The following is a 24,556-nucleotide window of genomic DNA, read 5'->3' as shown; positions in this document are numbered from 1 at the left end:
GAGGGTTTCAGAGTCAGCTGCTCCCAAATCCAGTGTCTGACTGACTTGTCTTAGGTGAAGTTGGACAAGTTGCTTAATCTGAGTGTGTCCTGCCTGTAAATTGAGAACAGTTCCTAAATGCCTATTGAGGATTATAGATGATGCTTATAAAACTTGGGGTGGGCCCAGGGAGATGGCTCAGCTGGCAAAAGGGCACTTGCTGCTAACCCTGACAACCTGAGTTAAATCCTTGAGTCCCACATGGTGGAAGCAGACAACTTCCTCTGACCTCTACATGTATCCTGTGGCATGTTTATGCACGCACACACACACACACACACACACACACACACACATATACAGATATGACGATATTTCAATAAACATAGATATAACACAATCAGTTTAATAGTGCACTTGCTCTGCATTTTTCTTTCCTATCCTGGTGAAACTTTCTGTGGTTTTACCATCTTAAACAGAACCAGCAGATTGTGGACTTGACAGCATGTTCAGATTTCTGGCAGTTACAATCCTGTAAGTGGAAATCCCTGTTCTCTCCTTGTATCCCACCTCTAGCAATTAACCTGTACTAGCTAAGATGGAAATTGCTTCTTTCCCATACAAATCTTAATAGTAATTTTCATGAGTCCCAGCCTTGCCACCCTCCTTAATTCCTAGGGCAGGGGACAGAGGGAACAAAACTGAGAGGAAAGGGGTGGAACCAAGTGAAGTCCTCCCGTTGTCCCCAAACCAACCAGCAAGCTAATGAAGCTACCCTGTAGTATGTGCTGCAGGTTTGTAAAAGAAACTGAACTAAAACAGAACAACCTACCCCACCTGGACACATCTGGACATACACTACCCTGTAGTATGTGCTGCAGGTTTGTAAAAGAAACTGAACTAAAACAGAACAACCTACCCCACCTGGACACATCTGGACATACGCTACCCTGGAGTATGTGCTGCAGGTTTGTAAAAGAAACTGAACTAAAACAGAACAACCTACCCCACCTGGACACATCTGGACATACGCTACCCTGGAGTATGTGCTGCAGGTTTGTAAAAGAAACTGAAATAAAACAACCTACCCCATACCTGGGCACGTCTGGACATACGCTACCCTGGAGTATGTGCTGCAGGTTTGTAAAAGAAACTGAAATAAAACAACCTACCCCATACCTGGACATACACGACACACTCACACTCTTGCCAGCCAGAGTTAGCTTTTGAAATGACGGAGCTTGACCACCTGGAACTTAGTAAGCTAGGCAGCGGATCGGCTTGGAAGACTCAACAGCCTGAAGGAGGAGGAGACGTGTCCAAAGGTTACAGGGTAGAGCCCAAGGTCAAATAGTTCCATATCCCAGCTTGTGTCAGTGGTGTGGCCTTCAAGCAGGAACAGTTTCTCTGACCTTGTGTCTTGATTGACAAAAGAAGGTAAAGTAATTACTGCTTTAGGGGCATCTGGATAAAAATTGCTAACAGCCGTGAACATCTGTTCCACAACTCACCCAAGAGGAGTGTTCTGAGGTTGACTTTGGACAACTAAGTAAAAAGGGAGTGTGTTAAAAGACTTTGAAGTCTTCAGAAGAAAACCTTGAGGCTTCCAGAAGCAGAGCTGCAGCCCTGTTATGCCGAGGACTGGGTGCTACAATCTACATTGTCACCTCTTCTACAGGAGGAACTCGAGAGAATTCCCAGTCCTGTCCTTGGGCCCAGGTTGGCACAGATGCATCTCAGGACCATGTGCCTTGCTTGAGCTCAGAGAAGGATGAGGAAGTCAGGATCTGGCTTTTTTTTTTTCCTATTCTAAATAGAGGTAGCCACTCCCCCCCTCTAATCAAGCCTCAAAAATAGGGAATTCCTTGAAAATTAAAAGGTCTTGAGGCAACCATACCTACTAGAAAATATCCAGTTCATCTAATACTACTCAAAACAAAGAGACCATCCACACACAGCCATGTGAAACTGAAGGCAATACACTACATCTCATCATTTTACACACTGAAATAAAAATTCAGATACCAAGAGGACCTTCCCCAGAGTTCTGGCTGCCTATGAAACACTCTTCCCCTTTCCCTCAGTGTGTTTGAATGTTTGAACTCCCTTACTATGAGAAGTAGCTTGTACCCAGGCTCCATTAAGTAGGACTGGGGATTTATGAAGTGCTAAAGGAAGCCACTGGACTGGGCTTCTGGTTATGGTGCTTTTTTTTTTTTAACCCACTCCTGTTCCATTCCTCCTTTTCTCTTGCTTAGAACACAATGGTGGTGGCTATGGTACCAGTCACCATTTTGTGATCATGTGACCCCAATATTCAAAGCTATTACAGTTTGGATCTGAAGTGTTTTCTGACGGTTCCCATTTTCTGCTGACCCTTTTAGTACATGATTGGATCACAAGGGCCCAGGATTCATCAGTTGTTTAGTCCACTCATAGATTCATAATTGTATGGCGTGGAAAGGTGATAACTAAAAGGTTGGTCCCGCTTGGAGGGTGTCGGTCACTTAGGACATTACTCTGAAGGTGAATCTTATTCCCAGCCCAGTCTTCTATTTTTGCTTCCTGGTAGGAATAAGGTAAGCAGATTTTCTGTGCCACTCCTTCCACCGAAATGACTCAGCTTTGGCTAAAGACGACAGCCATGGGGCCCGAAGCCATGGGCAGAAATCCCTGAAATGGTGAGTCCAAATGGATCCTCTTTCCATTACTTTTCCTGGACATTTTGTCACAACAACAACAAACCAAACAGAGGAGTCATTTCTCAAGAAGGGCAAATCAAAACTATAAACACCTGGGTGCTCAGTGCCCTGTCCTGCCAGCCTGAGCCCTGCACTGACTTTTATGTAATGGTAAGCACCTCCGTCTTCTTTGAGTCATCAGACTCATTGTGTCTTTCTGGCAGCAGAAGGTAGTCCCGGAAGTTGCCAGCTGGTCTTGGTGGCTTCATAAGTGCTTGCCTCTTATGAGTCCAAGATGTCGTCGTCATCCTGTGCATAGGAAAATCCGAGGAATGCACTTGAGGCCCCAGAACTGCTGGCCACGTTGTCAGGGGTGCAGCCAATGGACTTGGACACTGCTTCCTGGGTGAACTCTGGGTCAAAGTGTTTCAAATCAGCAGGTCCTTCCTGTCAGTAGAAGCCAAGGATGAGAAGGCGACACTGGGATATGAGTCAACTAAGGATCTCAGAGCTTGGGAGAAGGATGCCAGACCTTCCTTTCTGAGTGCCTCCTGGTCCTTCATATTTAAAGTGACTGTCTCATGCTCCACACCAATCCGCAGACAAGCCATTAGTCAACATACACTTCCTAAGTGTGCTGGGAATGTGGGAGGACAAAGCAGAGCAAGCCTCCACTTTCAAGGACCTTATATGATAGAGGGGGGCAGGAGGATCATTTAGGAGTCTGATAAGTCCTAGATAATAGAGACAGAATAGGGTAATGTGGAAGACACCGGGAAGACATGTATGGGAAATGGTAAAAAATGTCCACAGGCAAACAGCATAGTTGTACACACCTATGTGTGTACACACACACACACACACACACACAGCTCTTGGGAGGTGGAAACAAGAGGATCAGAACTTCAAGGTCATCCTCAGCCTAATTAATAAGTTTGAGTTTAGCCGGGGTGCATTAGATCCCGTCTTTAAAAAGATATGATGCTGGGCATAGTGGCACAAACCTTTAATCCCGTCACTTGGGAGGAGAGACAGGTGGTTTTCTACGAGTTCGAGGCCAGCCTGGTCTACCTATATGAGTTCCAGGGCATCCAGGGATACATAGATGGACCTTGTCTCAAGCAAACAAATAAACAAAAAACAAAATAAAATAAGTGATAATAGATTTTCTGCTTCCACTCCAGAGACAGAATACATATACCCATCTTTTTAATATGGGCCAGTCATGTGACTGGCCAATCAGACATTGCCAAATAACTAAGCAAAGGCTTGAAAAGAGTACCTTGGGAGTTGTCTCAGTTGATACTCTGAGGCCACCATGTACACAAGCTCAGACTGCCTTGATGGAGGTAAAGGGGACTCAGGAAACAAGCACAAGTGAGATAATCTGAGCCTAGCAGTGTCAACTCCTGCACTGCTAACCACAGACCTGAGGGCTCTACAGAGAAGAGTTGTCTGTCTAACCACAAAAAACCCACAGAATCCAAAGAAGACTTGTTCAGCAGCTGGAGATCTGCCTCAGTAGTTAAGAGTGCTTGCTGCTTTTGCAGAGCACTGAAGTATGGTTCCCAGCACTCTTTGGGAAGATACACAACCACAGCTCCAGGCAATCTGATGCCCTCTTCTGGTTTCAGCTTGCCCCTACACCATACCCACCTGCACACGCCCACCTACATACATACATACATACACATGATTAAAAATAAATACAATCTTTAAAAGATGGTTATTTGAAGCCCCTTACTTTAGAGGGCAGGAGCAAACAGCATTAGTGTTTCTGCAGAGGAAAAGTCACTGCCCCTGGGTTTACAATATAAGCAGGTGAGCAAAGGTGGAAGGGTCTGCAGGTCTGTTTTAGCATGCAGGTCTTGGGCTGGGGAAACCAGCAAGCCGTGGCTGCCAGCTTCTCAGAAGGTCATAGGGTGCAGTGGTCCAGCCCAAGGCTCAGAGTTCCTGGACAGACTGTGATTCTCACCCATGATGTTTGCCTAACCATGTCAGTTGTGTGGTTCTTGACAACCAAATAGTTTCCAGCTTTTTGTTTTTGTTTTGTTTTGTTTTTACAAATAAAGGATGTGGTAATATCAGAAGAAGGAATCTTCCAATATGTGTCACTTTAATGCCCATGCATTACTGTATTTTCCTGTGTCCTTTCCTGTGACTCTACACATATCCTCTCTTGTGAACCAAAGTTCCTGAAAAGAACTGCATGTAGGTCTGATCAACTGATTAAAACCAGTAATTGTGGAGAGGTTGGAATGTTTCAGGTCTAGGACCTAATTACGATTCACCTTGGGCTATCTTTAGCCACTCCCCCCCCCTTAACAGTCATTCCTTGTCTACCTCTTTGTCTGACCTAGCATCCTGTGGCTAACAGTAAAAAACCTCTGGGATGTATAAAAGACCACAAGAATATCTTTAGTTAACACCTAAGGCCTATAGCAGAGATTTTTCCTGTAACCCACCTACCTAATGTTTCTACCAACATATTCGAAAAAGGCCAGGTTTATGACTTTCTCTGTAATTTTATCGTAAAATTATTCACAAAACTGTTACCATGATGGAACATGTAATTTTAGGTAACCTAAATCTGTGTTTTCAATATGTGTTTCATACTTGGCTCCAGGATACACTATATCTTATTCCATCTTAATTGAGAGTTGTGTTGACACCCTCCACAGGTACATATTAAACACTATCCCTATTGTCAGTTTAAGTCCCAAAAAATAAAACTGGGGTGTAGCTCAGTGGTAGGGTACTTATCTAGCATGTGTGAGGCTTGGGTTCCATTCACAACATACAAAAATAAAATCCAAAAAGGAAGAAACATTTCAGAACCCTGGACTAAATATGTCCTGATTTTTTTTTGGTCTTTTGAGGCACGGTTTCTCTGTGGCTTTGGAGGCTGTCCTGGAACTAGCTCTTGTAGACCAGGCTGGTCTCGAACTCAAAGAGATCCACCTGCCTCTGCCTCCCCAGTGCTGGGATTAAAGGAGTGAGCCACCACCGCCCGGCATATCTTGATTTTTATGAAGAACCTGGTGCTGGAATCTAGTCCCCAGCAAGCAGTGTCTCAAACTGGTGGCCTTGTGTGAGCCCTGGAGTCTGCAGTCTTTCTGTTAGTCAGCATGAGTGATGAGCCGGATTTGTCAGAAGTGGACAAGGCTAGCACATGAAAACTGAATATCCAAGAAAAGAAAACACTCCGTCAAAGGAAACTCTCCAGCAGGAGAAAGTATCCAAACATCATAAAAATAATGATCTTGTCCCAAGAGCAAGGATCAGCATGGCCCTAGGATCTTGGTTCTATGCTTGTCTTAGGAAACTGTGTATTTGTAGTGATTTTAGACACTTGGTGATAGCTTCACACCTATACAGACAGGCTAAGAGGAAGAAGTAGCCAGTGTTCTTTAAATGTGTTTTCAAACTTCCCACTGGAATATAAATCCCATTGTCAATAATCTCACAATTGGTCATGGTGCATGTAGTCCTTTGCCTCTGTTTAGCCTATATAGGTACCCGCAACTGCTTCATCATCTCCATGAAGTTGCCTGCTTTTGCAGCTCCTCAACCTCATTTTCATTTCTAACGTAGCATTACATTAAGTGTGATCACATGCCAGGGGTGCTGGTGCATGCCTTAATCCCAGGACTTGGGAAGCAGAGACAGGCGGATCTCTAAGTTTGATGCTAGACTGGTGTACATAGTGAGTTCCAGGATAGCCAGGGCTACAGAGAGAATCCCTGTCTCAAAATAGCAAACAACAACAACAACAAAAAACTCCAGTATGTGTGTGTGCGTGCGTGCGTGCGTGTGTGTGTGTGTGTGTGTGTGTGTGCGCGCACGCGCGCGCTGTAAATACCAGTATCAGCTCAGGATACCCCAAGACCAAGTTCTCAGCACAAAGAAGATTCATTTTCCCTACAGAGACAAAGGGCAGAGAATAAGAGACAAAACCAGGAGATAGAGAAGGAGGAGATGGGGTAAGTAACAACAAAGATGGGGAAGGGATATTTGTCCCAGGAGGGACAAAGAACTGTCTCTGGATAGATAGAAGACAGATATGACCCACAGGAAAATGGTGGTTCATAAAGGTAAAAGGGGAAACTCCATGTTAGTATAAGGTGGTTCATTTTAACTGGGCAAGTTAATTAGGTGAGTCAAAGAGGGCTTTAGTTCTGGGCTTCAGTACTTTGATAGCTGGGCCTTGGTAGTCAGCCTCAGGAGGAGGAAGTGGCCAAATAAGGGAATAAACCTTGGTGGCTAGGTTTAGGAATGTAATCTAACAGTTTTTTAAAGCAAGGTAGAGGAAATAGAGGAGAAGGATAAGACACACACATTCACATGCATGCATGCACCCACACACATATGCATGCTTGCCCAAAGCTAGTGCAAGCCTTGGTAGCTCACTCTTGCAAACCCAGTACTCAGAAGACAGGTGTGGATCACCATGGTTTGAAGCCAGCCAGAGATACAGGGATAGTGAGATAGTATCTAGGATAGCCTGGACTACAGAGTCTCACCGCCCCCTCCCCCACAAAAAAAAGGAAAAACAAATCTAGTGTCACATTCATGGGGCAGGAAGTCACCAAAGGAAAAAGATGTAAATAGGGAATGATGAATCCTGGCAGTATACACGTGTGGAGGGAAGTCTACCAACAGTGGTTTCTCTCGCCTAGTGAGACATCGCCATTGTCTGATTGCTTCTTCCAGCATCATTTTACAACGTTGGACAAGAAGTACACATCATTTTTACCATCAGGAGGAACATGAACTAAAGGCTAGCCTGGGCTATGTTTCAAACATAAAGGCTAGCCGGGGCTACTACATCTCAAACATAAACACTGTATCAGCTCTGTGGTGGAGTTAAGGTGCTGGTGATAAAGGAGCAACCCATGGCTCATCCTGCTCAGGCTGAGCTAGCCATGGGAGGCCAGGGCAGCCGGAGCCGGTTCTCACTCTTGTGGTTTGGATGAGACTCTTGGCCCCTCAGCTTCTCCAGCCGTAAAAAAGCCTAGAGCCTACCAGCCTTCGGAATCCAGAAGCCAAAATCTGGAGACCCCACCCTGTGCTCACTTACCACATTTGGGTTGAAGGGTGGAGTTAGCCTCTTGTGGTACAGGTCATCCCAGTTTATGGGACTGAAGAACACATGGTCCTTTATGTCGAGCTGCAGGAAGAAGACACTGGTCAGCAGTCCTCGCCACAGTCGCTCCCCAACTGGTGCCCACAACTAGCCACCAACGAGACAGAACTTTGCAGCTCTGGCTGGTTTGCTCAGCCCAGGGAACATTCTGTCGACAGACATCTTACTTCCCACATCATCAGAATCCATTTTTTCCTCTACACTCACAGATGCCTTCCACAGCTAAGTCTCGGCACCCACACCATACTAGCCTCTGGCGGCATGGCTATAAGCAAGGCTAAAGAGCTGGTTATTGGGACTGCAGAGATAGCACAGAAGATAAGAGCACTGGCTATTTTTCCAGAGGACCTGGGTTCAATTCCCAGCACCCACATGGCAGCTCACTACTGTCTGTAGCTTCGGTTCCAAAGGATCTAACATTCTCACACAGAAATACATGCAGGCAAAACATCAAAAGAACTGGTTACTGGGGGAGAGGGTATGCAGGGAGAGCTTGGAGACAGCCTCCCACCTCCAAATACATTAATACACCTTGATTCTTCCAGAGTGCAAGCCAGAGAAATAGGGCAAACCTGCTCACCAAAGACGACGGGAGAAATAAAGCCCTAAGAAAAATGGCAGGTTTCCAGGGACTCAAGCGAGGAGTGAGTCGTGGGCATGGTTTCCCACTTCATTCCTAAACCACCTTCCCTCCCAGCAGAGTCCTCCCTCGGTCTGTTTCACATTGAACAGTACTCCAACACCTTGCATCAGTACCATCTCTCAGAGGTTTGGTTTCTGTGAATGCATAACTTAATTCAAGAGTCGCAGGCATGTTCTAAGATGCAAATTCCTCTTTGGAAGGAAGGGGGTCTGTCTTCACAGAAGCCCAGATCTACAAGCAGGCTGGGGGAATCGATAGGCAAATAGCCTATTGTCACACATCACAGAACCTGGCATGGAGATCTTTTAGTGTTTATAATGCTTACAAACTCTTATCATATGCCAGACATGGGTCAAAAAGCTGTGCTACCCACAGAGTGGGGGCAAGCAGTCCTGGAGCCTTCCTTTAGATGCTAAGGCCATCTGGACTACAGTTGTCTCCTTCTCATTTGAGACAGGGTCTTACTATGTATAACCCTGGCTGGCCTGGAACTAACTTTTTAGACCAGGCTTGTCTAAAACTCAGAAATCTGCCTGCCTCTGCCACACGTGGAGGTCAACTTTTGGGAGTCAGTTCTCTCCTTCCATCACGTGGATCCTGGGGACCAAACTCAGATTGCCAGGTTTGATAACAGACATCTTATACTCAAGCTATCTTGCTGGCCCTGAAATGACCTTACACTAAGTAATAAATAAGATTTTTGTTTTGTTTTGTTTTTCAAGACAGGGTTTCTCTGTGTAGCCAAAGTAGTTCCTGGAACTCGCTTTGTAGACTAGGCTGTCCTTGAACTAACAGAGATACACCTGCCTCTGCCTCCCAAGTGCTGGGATTAAACGTGTGCAACGCCATGCTTGGTTTAAGATTATTTTTAAAGTGATGCTTTAGTCTTTTTAAAAAACCATGTATGTGCCCGGTGGTGGTGGCGGCGCACGCCTTTAATCCCAGCACTCGGGAGGCAGAGGCAGGCGGATCTCTGTGAGTTTGAGGCCTGGCTGGACCGACAGCCTCCAAAACAATACAGAGAAACCCTGTCTCGTAAAAACAACAACAACAACAAAACATGTATATGTCAGAAAATGAATGAAAGGAACAGACTATGAATTCTATGAATTATTTATCCCCATGTCTTATGTGTCCAGCCAGGTGTCTCGCAAACACACTCTGCTTCTTGCCATTCTCCCCTTTGTATAGACCACAGGACTTTCACACATGTGCCTAGGGCTGGGAAGCCTCCATCCAATTCTTCACATGGCTCCTCATATTCCAAGTTCAGCTTGTCACCTCCTTAGAGGGGACCTGCCTGGCCATGCCAGTGTGAAAGAGCACCAGCCCTATACACCCTTATTGTCTATCTCTGCTCACTGTTCATTTCCTTCCTGAAATTTGTCGCACTTGGTGACAGTTGTACAGAATCTCTGGTTTTTTGTCTGTCTCCTTCCACCTTCAAGCTTAGGCATGTTAGAGGTCCAGGCTATTAAACCTCTGGTACCTAGGTCAGTGCTGATTCGGCAAATATTGATTAGCTAAAACACTGTATGTTTTTAAAAAGTAGTCAGGGACTGGAGAGGTGGGTCAGTTGGTAAATTGCTTGTTAGATAAGCAGGAGGACCCAAACCTGGATTGCTAGCACCTATGTAAAAGCTGAGAATGGTGGCGTATTCTATAATCTCAGAACCGAGGAGGCAAAGACAGTCTAGCCAATCAGTTAGCTCCAGGTTCCATGAGAGACCCTGTCCCAAGATATAAAGTGGACAATTGGAGAAGACATTTGACCTACACACACACACACACACACACATACACACACACATATACACATGCATCACACACAAAGAGAATAGAGACAGACAGACACAGACAGACAGACAGACAGACAGACAGACAGACAGACAGACAACTCCTGGTTTCAGAGGGCAGCAGAAGGCAGTCCCACCGCAGGTGCTTCTGAACTGTCCCTGCAGAAAGGGACCTGTGCTTTTCTGCTTGGTCACCTACAAAGTCTGCCTTGGAGCCCAGCCGCTGCCTCTGGTCCTTGTGGAGAAGGCCTTGCAGAAGGTCACAGGCAGCCACTGTCCGGCCTCCAGGAATCTGTAGTGGCTGGTGCAAAATGTTCTCATACATCTGGGCCACATCTGTGTTGAAGAAGGGGGGCTGTGGAGACAGGGAGAGAAGCTGGGGGTTCAGCCATGAGATCATGGAAAGGGTCTTATCAGGGAGTTTTGGAACAAGCTGGACAGCCAGGATACACTAGCTGGACTCCTCCTGCCCTTCATCCAGCTCCTCTACCCACTGGTTCTTCTGAACCTTCAGAAATTACTCCTTCTACAGCGTGCCATGCTGGAGAATCCAGGCCAGAGGAAAGCCAGCCTCAGGCAGGTCCACACAGGCTTCCACATAAGTACATAGCCCAGGCTAGTCCTCAATCTACCACACTGTGACCTTCAGCCTCATTTCCATCTTAGTACAATAAAAGTAGCTCTCCGCTCTGCAAAGAGGCTGTGTTATAAATGGAAACTGTGAAAATAACACTACTTAAAAGAGCTGTACATTCCTCATATTCACTTTGGCGTCATCTTTCCTCCTGGGGTGCATAGATTGCTCGTTTAATTCCCTGTGCAAAGCTAGAGCAAGCTACATGAATTGGGGACCACCCTCAGCTTCCCCAGGCCACATGTGCCCCCATAGACATCTCTGTCCACTCACCAGGCCATGCAGCATCTCGTAGAGGACCGCCCCTAAGCACCACCAGTCCACCGCTCGATCGTAAGGCTCTTTACGAAGCACTTCCGGGGCCAGGTACTGTTGGGAGAAGTACAGGAATTCGAGGACGCCTAGCTTCTGTTTCTCTATCTGTAACGAAGGCCCTTGAAGGGGGTTGCTCCCACTGTCATAGCTTATCCTGTGTTCATTAGTATCCATTCACCAGAGACCTGAGGGTGACAGGCCCTTTGCAGTGCACTGGGGACATACAGGAGATCAGGCAAGATTGCCCTGTGTAGTTGTACAGCTGTACATTACACAGGAGTACCAGCCATAGGGGTAAAGGGAGCCACGATCTGTCTGTGATCTGCTTGCAAAGCCAGAATGGTAATTCAGAAGCCAGGCATGCCTTCTTATTAGTACATGGTCACCTGTAAGCTATCTGTGTCCTAGCACTGGGAAAGCCCTGGAGGCACCTCACGGTGTAGTGGGGTGACAAGGGAGCAAAGCCAAAGCAATGTGGCACACACTTGTTATGGAAACCTTAGTGCATGGGAGAAGGTCGGGAAAGGGGTGGTATTCCAGGTCATATTGACAGACGGGAACACTCCAGGAGCCGTGGCCTGGTACAAGGGAAAAAACCATAGGCAGTGCTGTGTTTTTGCCAGTCCCAAGGGCTTAGTGACCTCCTGGCCTCGGGTTGTCTGCTACTAAGGAACAGAGTCCCAGCAACAGACACAGCTACCCTGTGGGTCTGTGGAAGGGAAGAGAATCATACCACCTGGAACCCTCTTCAGTGTGTGTGTCCAGGAAAGCATTTGACCTGCCAGAACTTTGACTTTCTTACCCTTAAAATGGGAGCATAGATCGAGTGGTAGCTGGAGAGATGGAGAGATGGAGAGATGGATGGAGTGATGGTTCAGGTCATAAATACTTGCTGTGTAAGCATGAGGACCTTTATCTAGATCCCAGCCGCCACATAAAAGCTAGGTGAGACGGCTCACATATGTAGCCCCAGTGATATGGTGAGGAGATAAGCAGATCCCTGGGTCAGTGGCCAGCCAGCCTAGCAAAATTGATGAACTCAGGCTTAGTTGGAGACACTGTGTCAAAATATAATGTGGAGAGGACTTACAGAAGGTGCCTGACATTAACCTCGGGCCTCCATTCGCATACATGTGCACATGAACCTGTCCACATCCACATGAACATGTACCTATACTACACACACACACACACACACACACACGCACACTAAACAAACAAACAAACACTAAGGTCATGGAGTCCCTAATGGGAACAAATGTAGGTAATCTTGTCTGTATGACTGTAGCAGTCCTGGAAGAAGAGACATCTCTTACATGAGACACAGTTCCATAACCCCTGCTCCTTAAGCTAGCTACACCCATTGAAGGACTGGCTGTTGTCAGACTTCGGGGTCAGCTTTATCGGGTGGGCACCCCATGCACAAACACAGACAAGGGTCCCTTCTGGGAGAGGTTGACTGACATGATGGGACCTGGTGGAACCCACCTGAAGGACCAGGCACAGCTCTGCAGGTTGATAGACACTACCAGGTGGCTCTCAAGTCCTGCTCCAGACTAGACAGGGAGGTGCTTGTAGCCTTCGCCCTCTGCCCCCTTCTGGCACCTGTCCAACCCTCAGGGGCCCTGCAAGTTCAAGGTCCAACATTCAAGACTGGTGGGACTTCAAGGAAAGGTTTTAATCCCAGGGCACAGATAGACAGGTTAATTCATGCTCAGACACGTGTTGTTTATTTGTTTGTTGGTTTGTTTATTGGGATGCTGGGGTTGAACTCAGGGCCTCAGGCATGCCAGGCAATCACTCTACCCCTGAGCTATATATTACCTGTCCTAATTATTATCATTTTGAAGCACTTTCTTAAAATCCTCAGGCCTTATCCTCTCAATGAAGATAGGCATGGGGAATTACAGAAATCTACAAATTTCACCTTCTAGACTCTGTCTAGGGGTCATGTTTATGTTTACACAAGCCCTGACCTGAACTCTCAGGCCACGCTCTCCTGGTCAAGGACTTAGTCCTGTGGAGCAGTGCCATCCCGCATAGCAGCCACTAGCCACATGTGGCTAGTGAACAATTGCTTTTGTAAAGGATCAAGATTTGGGTCTAGTTGGGGGTGGTAGCTCATGCCTTTAATCTCAGGAGGAAGAGGCAGGCAGATTCCTGAGTTTGAGGCCAGCCTGGTCCACAAAGCAAGTTCCAGGACATCTAGAGAATTACCCTGTCTTAAAAATCAAAAAAGAAAAAAGATTTGGATCTATTGAAATGTGGTCAATCACAGCTGAGAAGGACTATAAATGTATTCACATGCTGGATTGTAACACTAAGAAATAATTCACTATTTCAACATTTTCACATTTACTTTATTCGTGTGTGTTTGTGCGTGTGTGCATGTGTGTGTGTGTGTGTGTGTGTGTGCGTGCGCGCACATGCTATAGCATACATACATATGGAAGTCAGAGGACCAGTTTGGAAAAATCAGTTCTATCCTTCTACTACATGGGTTCTAAGCATTGTACTCAGGCCCTTACCTTCTTAGCCTTAGCAGCAAGTGCCCTTAGCCACTAAGCAGTCTTGACAGCCCTATTTCACAATTTGATATTGATTATGTATTTAAATAAGAAGATTTGAGATAAAATGAGTTAAATAAAGTGCACTGTTAAAATTAGTTTCACCTATTTTCTTTTCCCTACACACACACACACACACACACACACACACACACACACACATCCCAAGACAGGTTCTAACTATGTAGCCTTGTTGTCTATTCCAGGTTATTATCAAACTCACAGAGATCTCTGTGATTCCAAATGCTGGGGTTAAGGCATGTGTCATTATGCCTGGTATCACATGTTTCTTTTTACTTGGCATATTATAGTGTGTGTGTGTTGTGTTGTGTGTGTGTGTGTGTGTGTGTGTGTGTGTGTGTGTGTATCAAATCCAGGGTCTTGATGAGTGCTCTACCATCGAGCTACACCACCAGTCCTGTCTTTTTTTTTACTTTTATTAAAGATTTATTTATGTGTTTGCATGTTTTGCCTACATGTGTATGTCTATGTGCCCCATGTGTGCAGTGCCCACTGAGACCAGAGGAGGGTGCCAGATCCTCTGGAACTGGAGTTACTGTGGAGGATTGGTGTGAGCTGCCATGTGGGTGCCAAGGCATGGATTCCTGACCTTCTGCAAGAAAACAAATGCTCTTAACTGTGGAGACAGCTCTACATCTCTGCCTTTATACATACGTGCACACATGCACACACACATTATAATATACATATTTACATACATGATTTATTTCAATTTGTGTACATGGGTGTTTTGCTTGTACCACTTGCATACAATACCCACGGTGGCTGAAAGAAGACTTTGAATCCTTTGGAACTAGAGTTGTAGGTGGTTTTGAGCTGACATGTGTATGCTGGGAACCAAACCCAGGTTCTCTGGAAGAGTAACCAGTGTTCTTAAGTACTGAGCCATCTCTCCAGTCTTTTTTTTTTTTACTTTTTACTTTTTAAATGTACTTGTCTAGCATGCCTGGGGTTCTGAGCTCAACCCCCAACATCACAATAAATAAGGTTTGTATCTATTTGCTTTTAGACTCATAAAGTCCCATCTGACCTGTGATCTACTATACAATTGGGGCTGGCTTCAAGCTCCTGACCTTCCTGTCCCCAACCCCCTGGGAGCTGGGATTACAGGCATGCAAGCTCACATTCAGCTGTACCTTGCTATTCCCACTGGGCAGCGGTAGAACGCACTAGAGATAGCTGGGTGCCCACCCTTCCAAAAGCTGGTCCCTTGACACTCATGAGGAAATGAAGTCTCAGTATAGGGCTGTCTCAGGGAAGAGCTTGAGAGGATTGAGTGAAGCCTGTCTGCTGTAGCCTGGTGGCTTTATTTAGGGGCTGTGGCCTCAGCCACTAATGGTCAGCCTTCTCCACAGATCTTCCACATACCTCGGGGGTGCCACAGAAGGTGGATGTGGTCTCCTCGGGCTCTACACATTCCTTGCAAAGGCCAAAATCTGTCAGTACCACGTGTCCCTGTGGGTGAGAGACAACAGGAAGGGGTTGTGCCAAAGCTCAAATGCCACACCTAGAGCAATGGCTATGCAGTATGAGGGGACACAAGCTGCATGCAGACTGGGGGCTCCTGGCCTGGATACCAGGAGATCTCAGGGCACAGGATGGGGACACGACACTCTGCTGTCTTCCCCAGCTCATCATGACTCAGGCCCATGTCTACAATAGTGGCAACTCCAGGATGTTCTTGCTGGGTAGTAATCCCCATGATGAAGGGCTGAAGACTGAGAAATCAAGTCTACCAATGCCAGCTGAGCGTGAGGGTGGAGAAGGTGGACAGGTACAGAGGGCTATCAGACGTTAGGAGCTGCCGTACCTAATTCTCACTGCTGGGACTGTGCCCTGTCCAAAGTCATGCTGCTCCAGAACTGAGCGGTAGAGGCCATGAAGGTCCAAATCTCCTTGTGTCAACTTTATTACCATCCCGAAGAGCCATCCCTGCTTAGGGCTCCCATCTGTGAGATGTACTGAGGCCTCTCTTGCAACCACAGCGCAGCTGCACCTCTCCCCGTGCTCCCCCACCCCCGTTTTCTTCTTTCTCCTTAAAGTTGTATCTTTGGAAAACGTTCCCCAAGAAACCTACATTCCACACTCATCTCAAGGGCTGTCTCCAGGGCATCAGGAAACATGGAAGGTCTACAGGTCCCTAGCTTCCACCTGGCCATACCTCTCCCCACAGGTCTGTATACATACACATGTACATACATACATACATACATACATACATACATACATACATACATAGTCTCCTGTGCACAGGTTTATATACATAGATATGTGCATGAGTACATATGTACATATATACACAAGAATGTATGTTACCACACGTATACATGTGTAATTCATAAATGCCTATATGTACAGACTGTGACTGGAGAGCATAGAGTTGAGCTGCATGTACACACGCGTGCACATGTGTACACACACACACACACACACACACACACACACACACACAAACACACCACACCACACACCTGGCAGTCCAAGAGAATGTTTTCTGGCTTCAAGTCTCTGCAGAAAACAAGAGAAAACAGTCATTTACTGAGTGAATTGGGGACTTGGGTCCTGGCAGGAGAACTACTCATAGAAGCCCCCACAGGTGAAGAAGGAAAACCCAGGGAGTCTGGGTACTTAACTCTAGAGAGGAGGACACCCCACCCCTAAATAAGGGACCTCCTCAGTCAAAGGACCAAGTTCGCTGGAACTTCATGGCCCACACAATCCCTGTCTGGTGGAGCAGAAAGGTCCTGGGACTGACCACGAGCAAAGGGCGGGCCTCACCTGTAAATGATGTTGAGAGAGTGTAGGTAGCCAATGGCGCTGGCCACCTCTGCGGCGTAGAACCGGGCCCGGGGCTCCGGGAACCTACGTTCCCGCTGCAGGTGGAAGAAGAGCTGGGAGAGGGGACAGTGAGACGGTGGCTGGGTCCCAGATCACAAGACGGGGTCCTTCAAGGCCCTCGACCCCATGCAGGCCAGTCACCCTAGTGTACTTGAACCAAAAGACTGCGTGCGGACCCCACCCCTCAGCGCGCGTGTGCTCTCCACACTGTCAGATAGCCTAATTAAGCAGCTCCTGTGTTCCAGGCTGCAAGCCAGGCTCTTTGACAACTCTCGTTTAAATCTCATGACCATCTTCAAGATCTCAGCTGCGATGTCAGCCTCATGTCAAAGGAGGAGGTGTTAAATGATTTGTCTAAGGCCCCACATGTCAGAGTTGGCCGAGCTGGAATTTGAAACCAGGTCGATCAAGACATACTTTGTGTGTGGGGAGTGGGATGGAGTAGGAGGGGGTAGATTCTTTCTATGTAACCCAGATTGGCCTTGAACTCAATCCTCCTACCTCCATATCCCAAGTGTTGGGATTATAGGTGGGAGGCATCATGCCCAACAAAATGTGCTTTTCCTCCAACCCAAGCATTAAGATGTCACACTGAGCCCAGGTTAGCTCTCCCTGTTTGGTCTGCTTTGTTGGTTGCAACATCTAGGAATGTGCAGGCTGAAACCTCCCCTGTTGGATTCAGACTGAAAAACATTTGGTTACACATAGGCCAAACTTGGTACAATTGAAAAGAGCCCCCACTAAATTTTGCCCCCTTGTTCAGTGAGACAAAGCAAAGCAAAGCAAAGTCCAAGATGATGTCCCTGCCTTGCTTTGGACTTAGCAGGTATCTCAGGTCTCTACTTAGGATAGCGACATCAGACTAAAGAGATATCTTAGTGGGATTAAAGTGCTTGCCTTGCAAGTAGGACCCAAGCCCAGGTCCCCAGAGACCCAATATAAATGCCATGTGGGCATGGCTGCCCACCTGTAATTCCAGCCTTGGAAGGTAGAGACGGGATCGTCAGAGCAAGCTGGCTAGCAAGACTAGCCACACTGTCAAGCTCTGGGTTTGGTTGAGAGAGACCCCGATTTGACAAAAAAGGGTGGAAGGGAAATTGAAGACGAATCTTGACATCAGTCTCTGGCCTCCATGTGCAAACACACATGCACCTACATGATTGCCCCACACATAAAAATAGGCATGTACAACACGCATACATGGAAATAAATACATTTTAAAAAATGAGTCGGGCGGTGGTGGTGCACACCTTTAATCCCAGCACTCGGGAGGCAGAGGCAGGCGGATCTCTGTGAGTTCGAGGCCAGGTTGGACTGACAGCCTCCAAAACAATACAGAGAAACCCTGTCTCGTAAAACAAAACAAAAAAATGATAGAGATGGATGTGAGCCTTTGCCTGGGTGTAGGGAAGGGAAGTATTGGGGAAACAGTGAGCACACATTCCTATTAGCAGAGACCTTTCCTGGTAAGTGAGTAGCAGCCACCTTGTGTGGCAAACACCCCTGCAACAGCAATCGAGAAAAGGACCCGGTACAGCCTGGGTTGTCTTGGGAAGTGACTTACTGAGCTGAGGCTCTCAGCTGAGCCGCTCAGTGTCTTGGACTACCAAGCGGGTCGGTTGCAGGGATTCAGTGAGCTCACTCTAAGTGGGAAGCGCAGTTGGCACACGGGAGGACAGCTGCCTTCCTGAGGCCCACTCACCTCTCCTCCGTTGACGTAGTCAAGCACAAAGTAGAGCTTCTCTGGGGTCTGGAAGGAGCAGCGCAGGCCCACGAGGAAGGGGTGCCGCACGTTCTTCAGCAGGACATTGCGCTCTGCCATGATGTGGTTCTGCTGTGGAGTCACACGGACAGGGGTCTTTGTCACAGTCCAGCACAATCCAGGTGACATTGCTTATGGAGGTGTCCTGTCCAAGACTTTTTCCTGCCCCAGTTCCGACACCCACATTGGCTCTCTATTGTTCCCAAGCCAGGCCTAGCCTCCTTGTCTAGTACTTAGAAGTCAGTGTCCCGAGCCTCACCCCAGTCACTTCATACAAATGTTGTAACTTCAGAAAACCCTGCCCCAGGGTGACAAGCAAAGCAGATACTATGATGGGATGACTGCGTCTCAGGGAAACTCTCTAGAAAAACAATGTCATGCAGTATCTATGCTCATGCCTTTGATCCTGCTATTTTATCTACCTGTACAGTCCCCCTACCCCGTGTGTGTGTGTGTGTGTGTGTGTGTGTGTGTGTGCCCGTGTGCACGTGCACATAAGAACGTGATGGATGTCTCCACCTTGTTCTTTGAGATAGGGTCTCTCTTTGGACCTATAACTTACTGCTTGCACTAGTCTAACCAGCTAGTGAGCCTGGGGGATACTTTCTCTCCATCTCCACAGCACCAAGATTAGAGATACATGCTGCCATGCTTAGTGTTTTTATGTGGTTATGCAGGATCAAACTGAGGTCCTCATGCTTGCACAGGGAGCACTATGCTGTTTTAGCCATCCTCCTAGCCCTGGGACATGTCACCTTCTTTTCAAACTATCAGATTGCTGTTTACTGTCAGGGTCAGTTCACGACCACCTATGCAAGAAGACCTCCTCTCCTTGTTGGCATGAATCACTGTCTCCAGAGTAGTTTTGACTTCACATTCTGTCCTCTCCCTGTCCTCCAAATTATGTTGAAGGAATTCAAGTCACCAAGGCATCTAGAGATCCAAGCTGGCCAGACTCACAGGGCCTATGAAGAGGGTGTGGTGTGAGCCCACAGTGTGCCCCTGGGGAGCCTGCCACCTAGAGAGGACAGAGAACTGGTCATCCGTGGGTTCTGTTAAAGGCTGGAATGATGAGACCTTCTCATCCTCCGTAAGGTTCCTAGGGAAATGGCTTGGCCTGCTTTCCTCTAGAAATGTTAGGGTTCTGTGTGGGAGATGGACTTTCTGAGCTGCCCATGCTGACCTCTTGGAGACGGAACCATCTTGGGAAGTCACCCTAGGCTGGGAATCAAGAAGCACGAGGGGAAATAACCATCCCTGGGTTCCGGTACCTCTTTGCTCTTTATGACGGACTTCTTCTGAAGCACTTTCACTGCATAGAAGGCTCCATCGGACTTGCGCTTGGCCAGTAGGACCTGAAGGAAAGTACAGACCCAAGACATCAGGGAGGACAAGGTTCTCCTGGCAGCCCCCACACCCATTCTACAGGTATTCGGCTTGTGAGCCTTCTTTTGCATGTGCTAATGAAGGCAGGGGGTGGAAGGCTCCAATCTCCACTCTCCTCTCCTTACTTACCTTCCCATAGTTCCCTTTGCCAATGATTTTGAGGAAGTCGAAGTCTGTGGGCCGGGCACTGTGGACATGAGAAGAGCAAGGGTCACCATTTGGAAGCTGGGAAGCTGGGTCTCTGGTTAATTCAGAGCTGGGAAATGCAGGTGGCCTTACAGGAACCTCATGGCCTCGCCCCTGAAGAACATTGTGTCTTACAGACCCAAGAAGCTCAGAAGATGGAGCCTCACACACCTCTCCCCACACCCACCCCAGCTCACAGACCAGTTAAAACTAGGGGAGACATGGTGCAGAAGGCAGTCTTCTCCGCCCACCCCCGTTCCCCAGCCAGGAGAAGGGCCTGGGTGGAGAGTTGCTGACAGTGAAAACGTCTGGGGTCATTCCAGGCAGAGGACTCAGCCTGGGCCAAGGCTGGGAAGTTAATGAGAGATGAAGCCTCACAGGCACGGGGTTAGAGGGATTCTGGTCCAGCTGGCACAGGTTTTGAGCACACCAGGGACCTTGGATTACATTTTTAAAGCCAAGAGAACCAGCCATGGGACATCAGGGAGGAATTTTGTCTTAGAAAACAGAACTCACTTTGGGTTAGCTGATGGCCCCAGGTTGATGTTTCCATTGGCCCTAGAGGGCTGAAGACATTTAAGGAAAGAGGCGATCAAGACCAGCAGGCTCCCTCCTCTTCCTTTGGCCTAGGCCCTGGTTTGGCCAACATCACTACTACCCAGCTTACCTACCTCTCCCTCTCCCTTCTTTCATGGGTTACCTCCCTCGCACCCATTCACTCCTCCGTGCCCACCCCCTCCTCAATCTATTCATTCTCATCACGCTTGCTTCTCCTAATGACCTTGACAGGCTACTGGCCATCATGACAATTATACGAAAGAAAACTGAAGCCAGAGAGGAGTTGTCCAAGGTCTTACAGATGGTCAAGGTGGGACTTGAACCTATATATTCTCATAACCAATGTCACAATTTTTTTTGTAACCAAATCTACTTCTTATAGCTCCCTGCCAAATCTCTCTTCAATTTTCCTTGCAAATGGCCATCTCTGTGAGTTCACAGTAACCTGGCAGCACTGCAAGTCCACAGGGCTGGCTAGTATCTCTACAGATCTCCTCAGCCTTGGGAGGAAGTGAGTCCCCAGTGCAGGGTGCTGGGTGCTGGGAGGAAGACTAAGAACTGCTCACCTGTGGGCTGGGAGCTCCAACTGGGCTGGAAGCCATTCTGTAGCTGTGATGAGGTGGGCTCTGGGGGTACAGGGAAGACCTTGGCCTCCAGGCAGGTCTGCCCGATTGCACACCTTTAACTTCTGATACAATCTTAGCAGCTCCCACCCTAAAGACCAGAAGTCCATGCATGGATGAGACAAATGATACTTTTGTCAGACCCAGCCTTTCTCACCAAACAGTTCAGGAGGGATGGAGAGGGACGGTTAGTGTGGTCCCTGTCTAGCAGGAACTTCGCAAAGGACAGGAAGACTCCTGTGATTGACAGATGCCTCAGAACTCCAAGGCGGCAGGAGCAGGCAGGACCCTTGTAAGCCTAAAGATGAATCTCTCCTTTTACTTCTCAGTGAAGCTCTCTCTCTCTTTCTCTCTCTTTCTAGACAGGGCCTTGCTCTGTAGCCCATGCTGGTCTTGAGCTTGCTGTATGTCTCAGGTTGACCTTGAACTGCCTTAGCCTCCCAAATGGGGAGAATACTGAAGTGTGCTACTACACATGATTTAGAATAGGGCTTTCTTAGCTCTTACTGTTTGTGGGTAGCCTAGACTTTACAGACTCGCACATAGGCATGTTCGCAACCCAGAATTCTTGTGGAAAGTCCCAGGATATAAGCTCTGTGCTGAATACAATCTTGCTTGGGTGCTTTCCCAGTAACAGCAACCACACTGGGGTCTTTGGGCCAGAACCACGAAATCCCCCAGGTAGCCAGAGTGTGAGTTCAAGTGGTAGATAGAAGGACTCGGAAGCTGGTCTATGCAGCCAGCAGCACAGTGGGAGAAGCCGACTGTCTAGGGTTCGGTTCATATGCTGGGAACCTCACAGGCTCTGTGCCTCCCACAGGGATTGGTGCAAATTATTCATTCAAAGACCCCAGTTTTGGTTGCTGTTGGCTTTGGCATCTCTTAGATCACCTTCTTTTTTAAGGAACGGTCTTTGAGGCACCATTCTGTGACTGGGTGGGACCCTTAAATCCATTCACCCATGGCCAGGAACTTCTACCAGGTTGGAGGCTACCCAACTGGGAAAGTAGTTGCGACAGAAGGGAGTTCCTCAGCTAGGCTGTTCTAGAGGCCTCCCATTGCCAAACTCCTGCACAGCAGGCTGTAGAATTCTAGCAGAGGGAGGTGCATCCTGGCCTTTCTGATGCTCCCACAGCCAGCCCGAGACACCACCACCCCTCCCTAGGCTGTCCCCTGTCCCCCAGGGGGTCCTGTGTCTGGCCCTGGCTGCCCTGTCCCACATACCTATGCAGTCTGGGCAGAGGCTTCCGGAAGATGCAGCAGTTGGAGCTGAGCACAGGCTGCAGGCAGACAAGAGAGACTCTCTCTGTTCTCCCAACAAGAGCCAAGTGTCAGTGCCTGGTGCCCCCAGCACAGAGCTCAGAACTTCCAGCAGTGGCAGTACTGAGGGGGCTGGTGATGTCACGCAGCATCCAGCAGTGCTTAGGATGGGATGGGAGACCTCTGTTCCTCGGGGACACCAGTGCTTTCTAGGAGATGAGGGGATATGTAGCAGTCCCAGAGGATCCTGGGGATCACTGGGGACTGCAAGAATGTGTGTGTTAGTGTGGGTCAGGGTATGTGCTCTCTGCAAGTGTTTTGTGGAGAGTTGTGCTTTGGCATGTCTCTGGTGTGCCAGTGTGGCTGCAGACTTCAGATGTGTGTGTGTGTGTGTGTGTGTGTATACATGTGTCAGACAGTGGTGATACACACCTTTAATCTCAGTACTTTGGAGGCAGAGGCAGGCAGATCTCTGTGAGTCTGAGGCCAGCCTGGTCTACAGAGTGAGTTCCAGAACAGCCAAGGCTACACAGAGAAACCCTGTGTTGAAAAACAAAAAAGGGAAGTGTATATGTGTTGGCATGACAACATTATGTACATGTGAGTGTGCATCTGTGCTGAGTTTATCATTGTTTTTCTGTGTGTGTAGTGTATGTAATGTCCTCAGACATTCAGTATGTCACTGTATAGTATATGTTTGTGTGTAAGCCTGCTTGTGAGTGTCTATATGTCTGTCTTCAGATGAGACTGTGTCTAGTAATATGTGCATGTGACTATGTAATCATATGTATAGGTCCAACACTGTGTGTGTCTATGTCCTATTGGTAGTGTGTGTGTGTGTGTGTGTGTGTGTGTGAACATGTGTGTACATATATAGAAAGCCCATCTGTTAGAACCCAGGGTTCAGCCGGGCAGTGGTGGCGCACGCCTTTAATCCCAGCACTCGGGAGGCAGAGGCAGGCGGATCTCTGTGAGTTTGAGGCCGGGCTGGACTGACAGCCTCCAAAACAATACAGAGAAACCCTGTCTCGTAAAAACCAAAAAAAAAAAAAAAAAAAAAAAAAAAAAGAACCCAGGGTTCTAAACAGGTACTACATAGACCACCTGGTCTAGAGGAGAAGTCACTGGGACCTGAGCTACAGCCATGGAGAACAACATACCTGATAAAACTCTGTAGATGCTCCGGAGAAGCTGGAGCTGGCTCTCCATCCAGCTGCCCTTGGTCTTGAACTACTGAGTATTTGGCTACCTAGGTTTTCCCTGTAGCTGTTCAGGAGCTCTGGCTCACTGCCCCTAAAGCAGGCCTGGCTGGCTCACAGCTCTTCCGCTGTGTGAGAACTCACATCTTAGAAGTTCCTGGCCATGAAGGCCTTGCTGTGAGGTGTGCCTGTGGTGTTCTCATGGTGTCCTTTCCTCTATCAGGAGATCAGGAGGGGTCGGTAGGTGTTCTGAGGAATTACTGGGAGCAACACAGCACCTGTCTTCTTGGGGCTATACAATCACTCTAGGCACAGAGGGAGTGAGTCAGGCATCCTTATAGACCCTAAAATTCAAGGAACCTGGAGGTGTTGACCTAAGAACACTGCACTAAACAGTATCAAAGTTTCATTTTCCCACAAAACAGAAATGTTGAACCAATACACAAGTCTGCAGGGTGACATGTTGACAAAACACACATCCTTACCAAGGACATTTCTTTTCAATAACAAAAACCCCATGGGGTCTTTGCTGGGCTGCAGGATTTTAGAAGAAGAAGATAAAGAAAGCTAACAATAGGCTAAGTGCCCCTGCCCTGGTGGTACTTAGGAACACTTCAGCCATGCTGGCTCAGATTCTTACTCGCACCCTGCCTGGACAGCCTGCTTTCTTTCTTTTTTTATTAAACTTCTCTAAGGAGCTGTCAGCACTCCTCACGTCCACCCCTTTTCTGTTTCACTCCTGAACCCACCTTGGATTTTGTCCCAGCATCCTGAGGAATCAGTGGACAGTGAATTCTTATGTCAGAGCCAGGGATGACTCCTGGGTTCGCATCTCGCTCAGCCTAGCTGAGGATCTGGCATCCTTCCTGGCATCCTTCCTTTGCCTACCTGGCTTTGAGAGGACCTGGGCTTCCTTACTGGACTCTCTTCCCCTTCCTCTTCAACCCTGGCTCAGGCCTTGG

The 24,556-nt window shown here is 47.8% G+C and overlaps 1 protein-coding gene across 2 annotated transcripts; it reads right to left on the bottom strand.

Moving 5' to 3' along the window:
- Window positions 1-369: 369 nt before the first annotated feature.
- Sgk2 (serum/glucocorticoid regulated kinase 2) lies at window positions 370-22,428 on the bottom strand. 2 transcript variants are annotated; one of them, XM_040732794.1, is made up of 13 exons: window positions 22,360-22,428; window positions 21,079-21,226; window positions 20,471-20,520; window positions 19,898-19,955; window positions 19,654-19,737; window positions 18,323-18,454; window positions 16,561-16,673; window positions 16,254-16,290; window positions 15,151-15,237; window positions 11,153-11,248; window positions 10,445-10,600; window positions 7,741-7,830; window positions 370-3,107 (listed from the first exon to the last, which is right to left on the bottom strand). In XM_040732794.1, exons 2-13 carry the CDS (start codon window positions 21,112-21,114, stop codon window positions 2,943-2,945), a joined length of 1,104 nt encoding a protein of 367 aa, XP_040588728.1. In that variant the 5' UTR covers window positions 21,115-21,226; window positions 22,360-22,428; the 3' UTR covers window positions 370-2,942. The 2 variants fall into 2 exon arrangements, with proteins under 2 accessions (XP_040588728.1, XP_040588727.1); XM_040732793.1 differs by lacking the exon at window positions 22,360-22,428 and having other exon boundaries at window positions 18,323-18,451; window positions 21,079-21,204.
- Between the last annotated feature and the right edge of the window lie 2,128 nt (window positions 22,429-24,556).

This window comes from Mesocricetus auratus, unplaced genomic scaffold (assembly GCF_017639785.1).
Source record: "Mesocricetus auratus isolate SY011 unplaced genomic scaffold, BCM_Maur_2.0 Super-Scaffold_100028, whole genome shotgun sequence".
Lineage (NCBI taxonomy): Eukaryota > Metazoa > Chordata > Mammalia > Rodentia > Cricetidae > Mesocricetus > Mesocricetus auratus.
Note: the sequence above shows the minus strand (reverse complement) of the source record. Positions and strands in the feature narration are given on the sequence as shown.

Excerpts from the sequence above, each read along its gene's own strand:
- Sgk2 (XM_040732794.1), bottom strand. The coding sequence starts at position 21,114 with ATGGCTTCCAGCCCAGTTGGAGCTCCCAGCCCACAG. Across the intron at positions 19,738-19,897 it reads GCAAAGGGAACTATGGGAAG|GTCCTACTGGCCAAGCGCAA; the intron begins GTAAGTAAGGAG and ends ACTTTCCTTCAG. Across the intron at positions 7,831-10,444 it reads TGGGCTCCAAGGCAGACTTT|CTCGACATAAAGGACCATGT; the intron begins GTAGGTGACCAA and ends TTCTTCCTGCAG.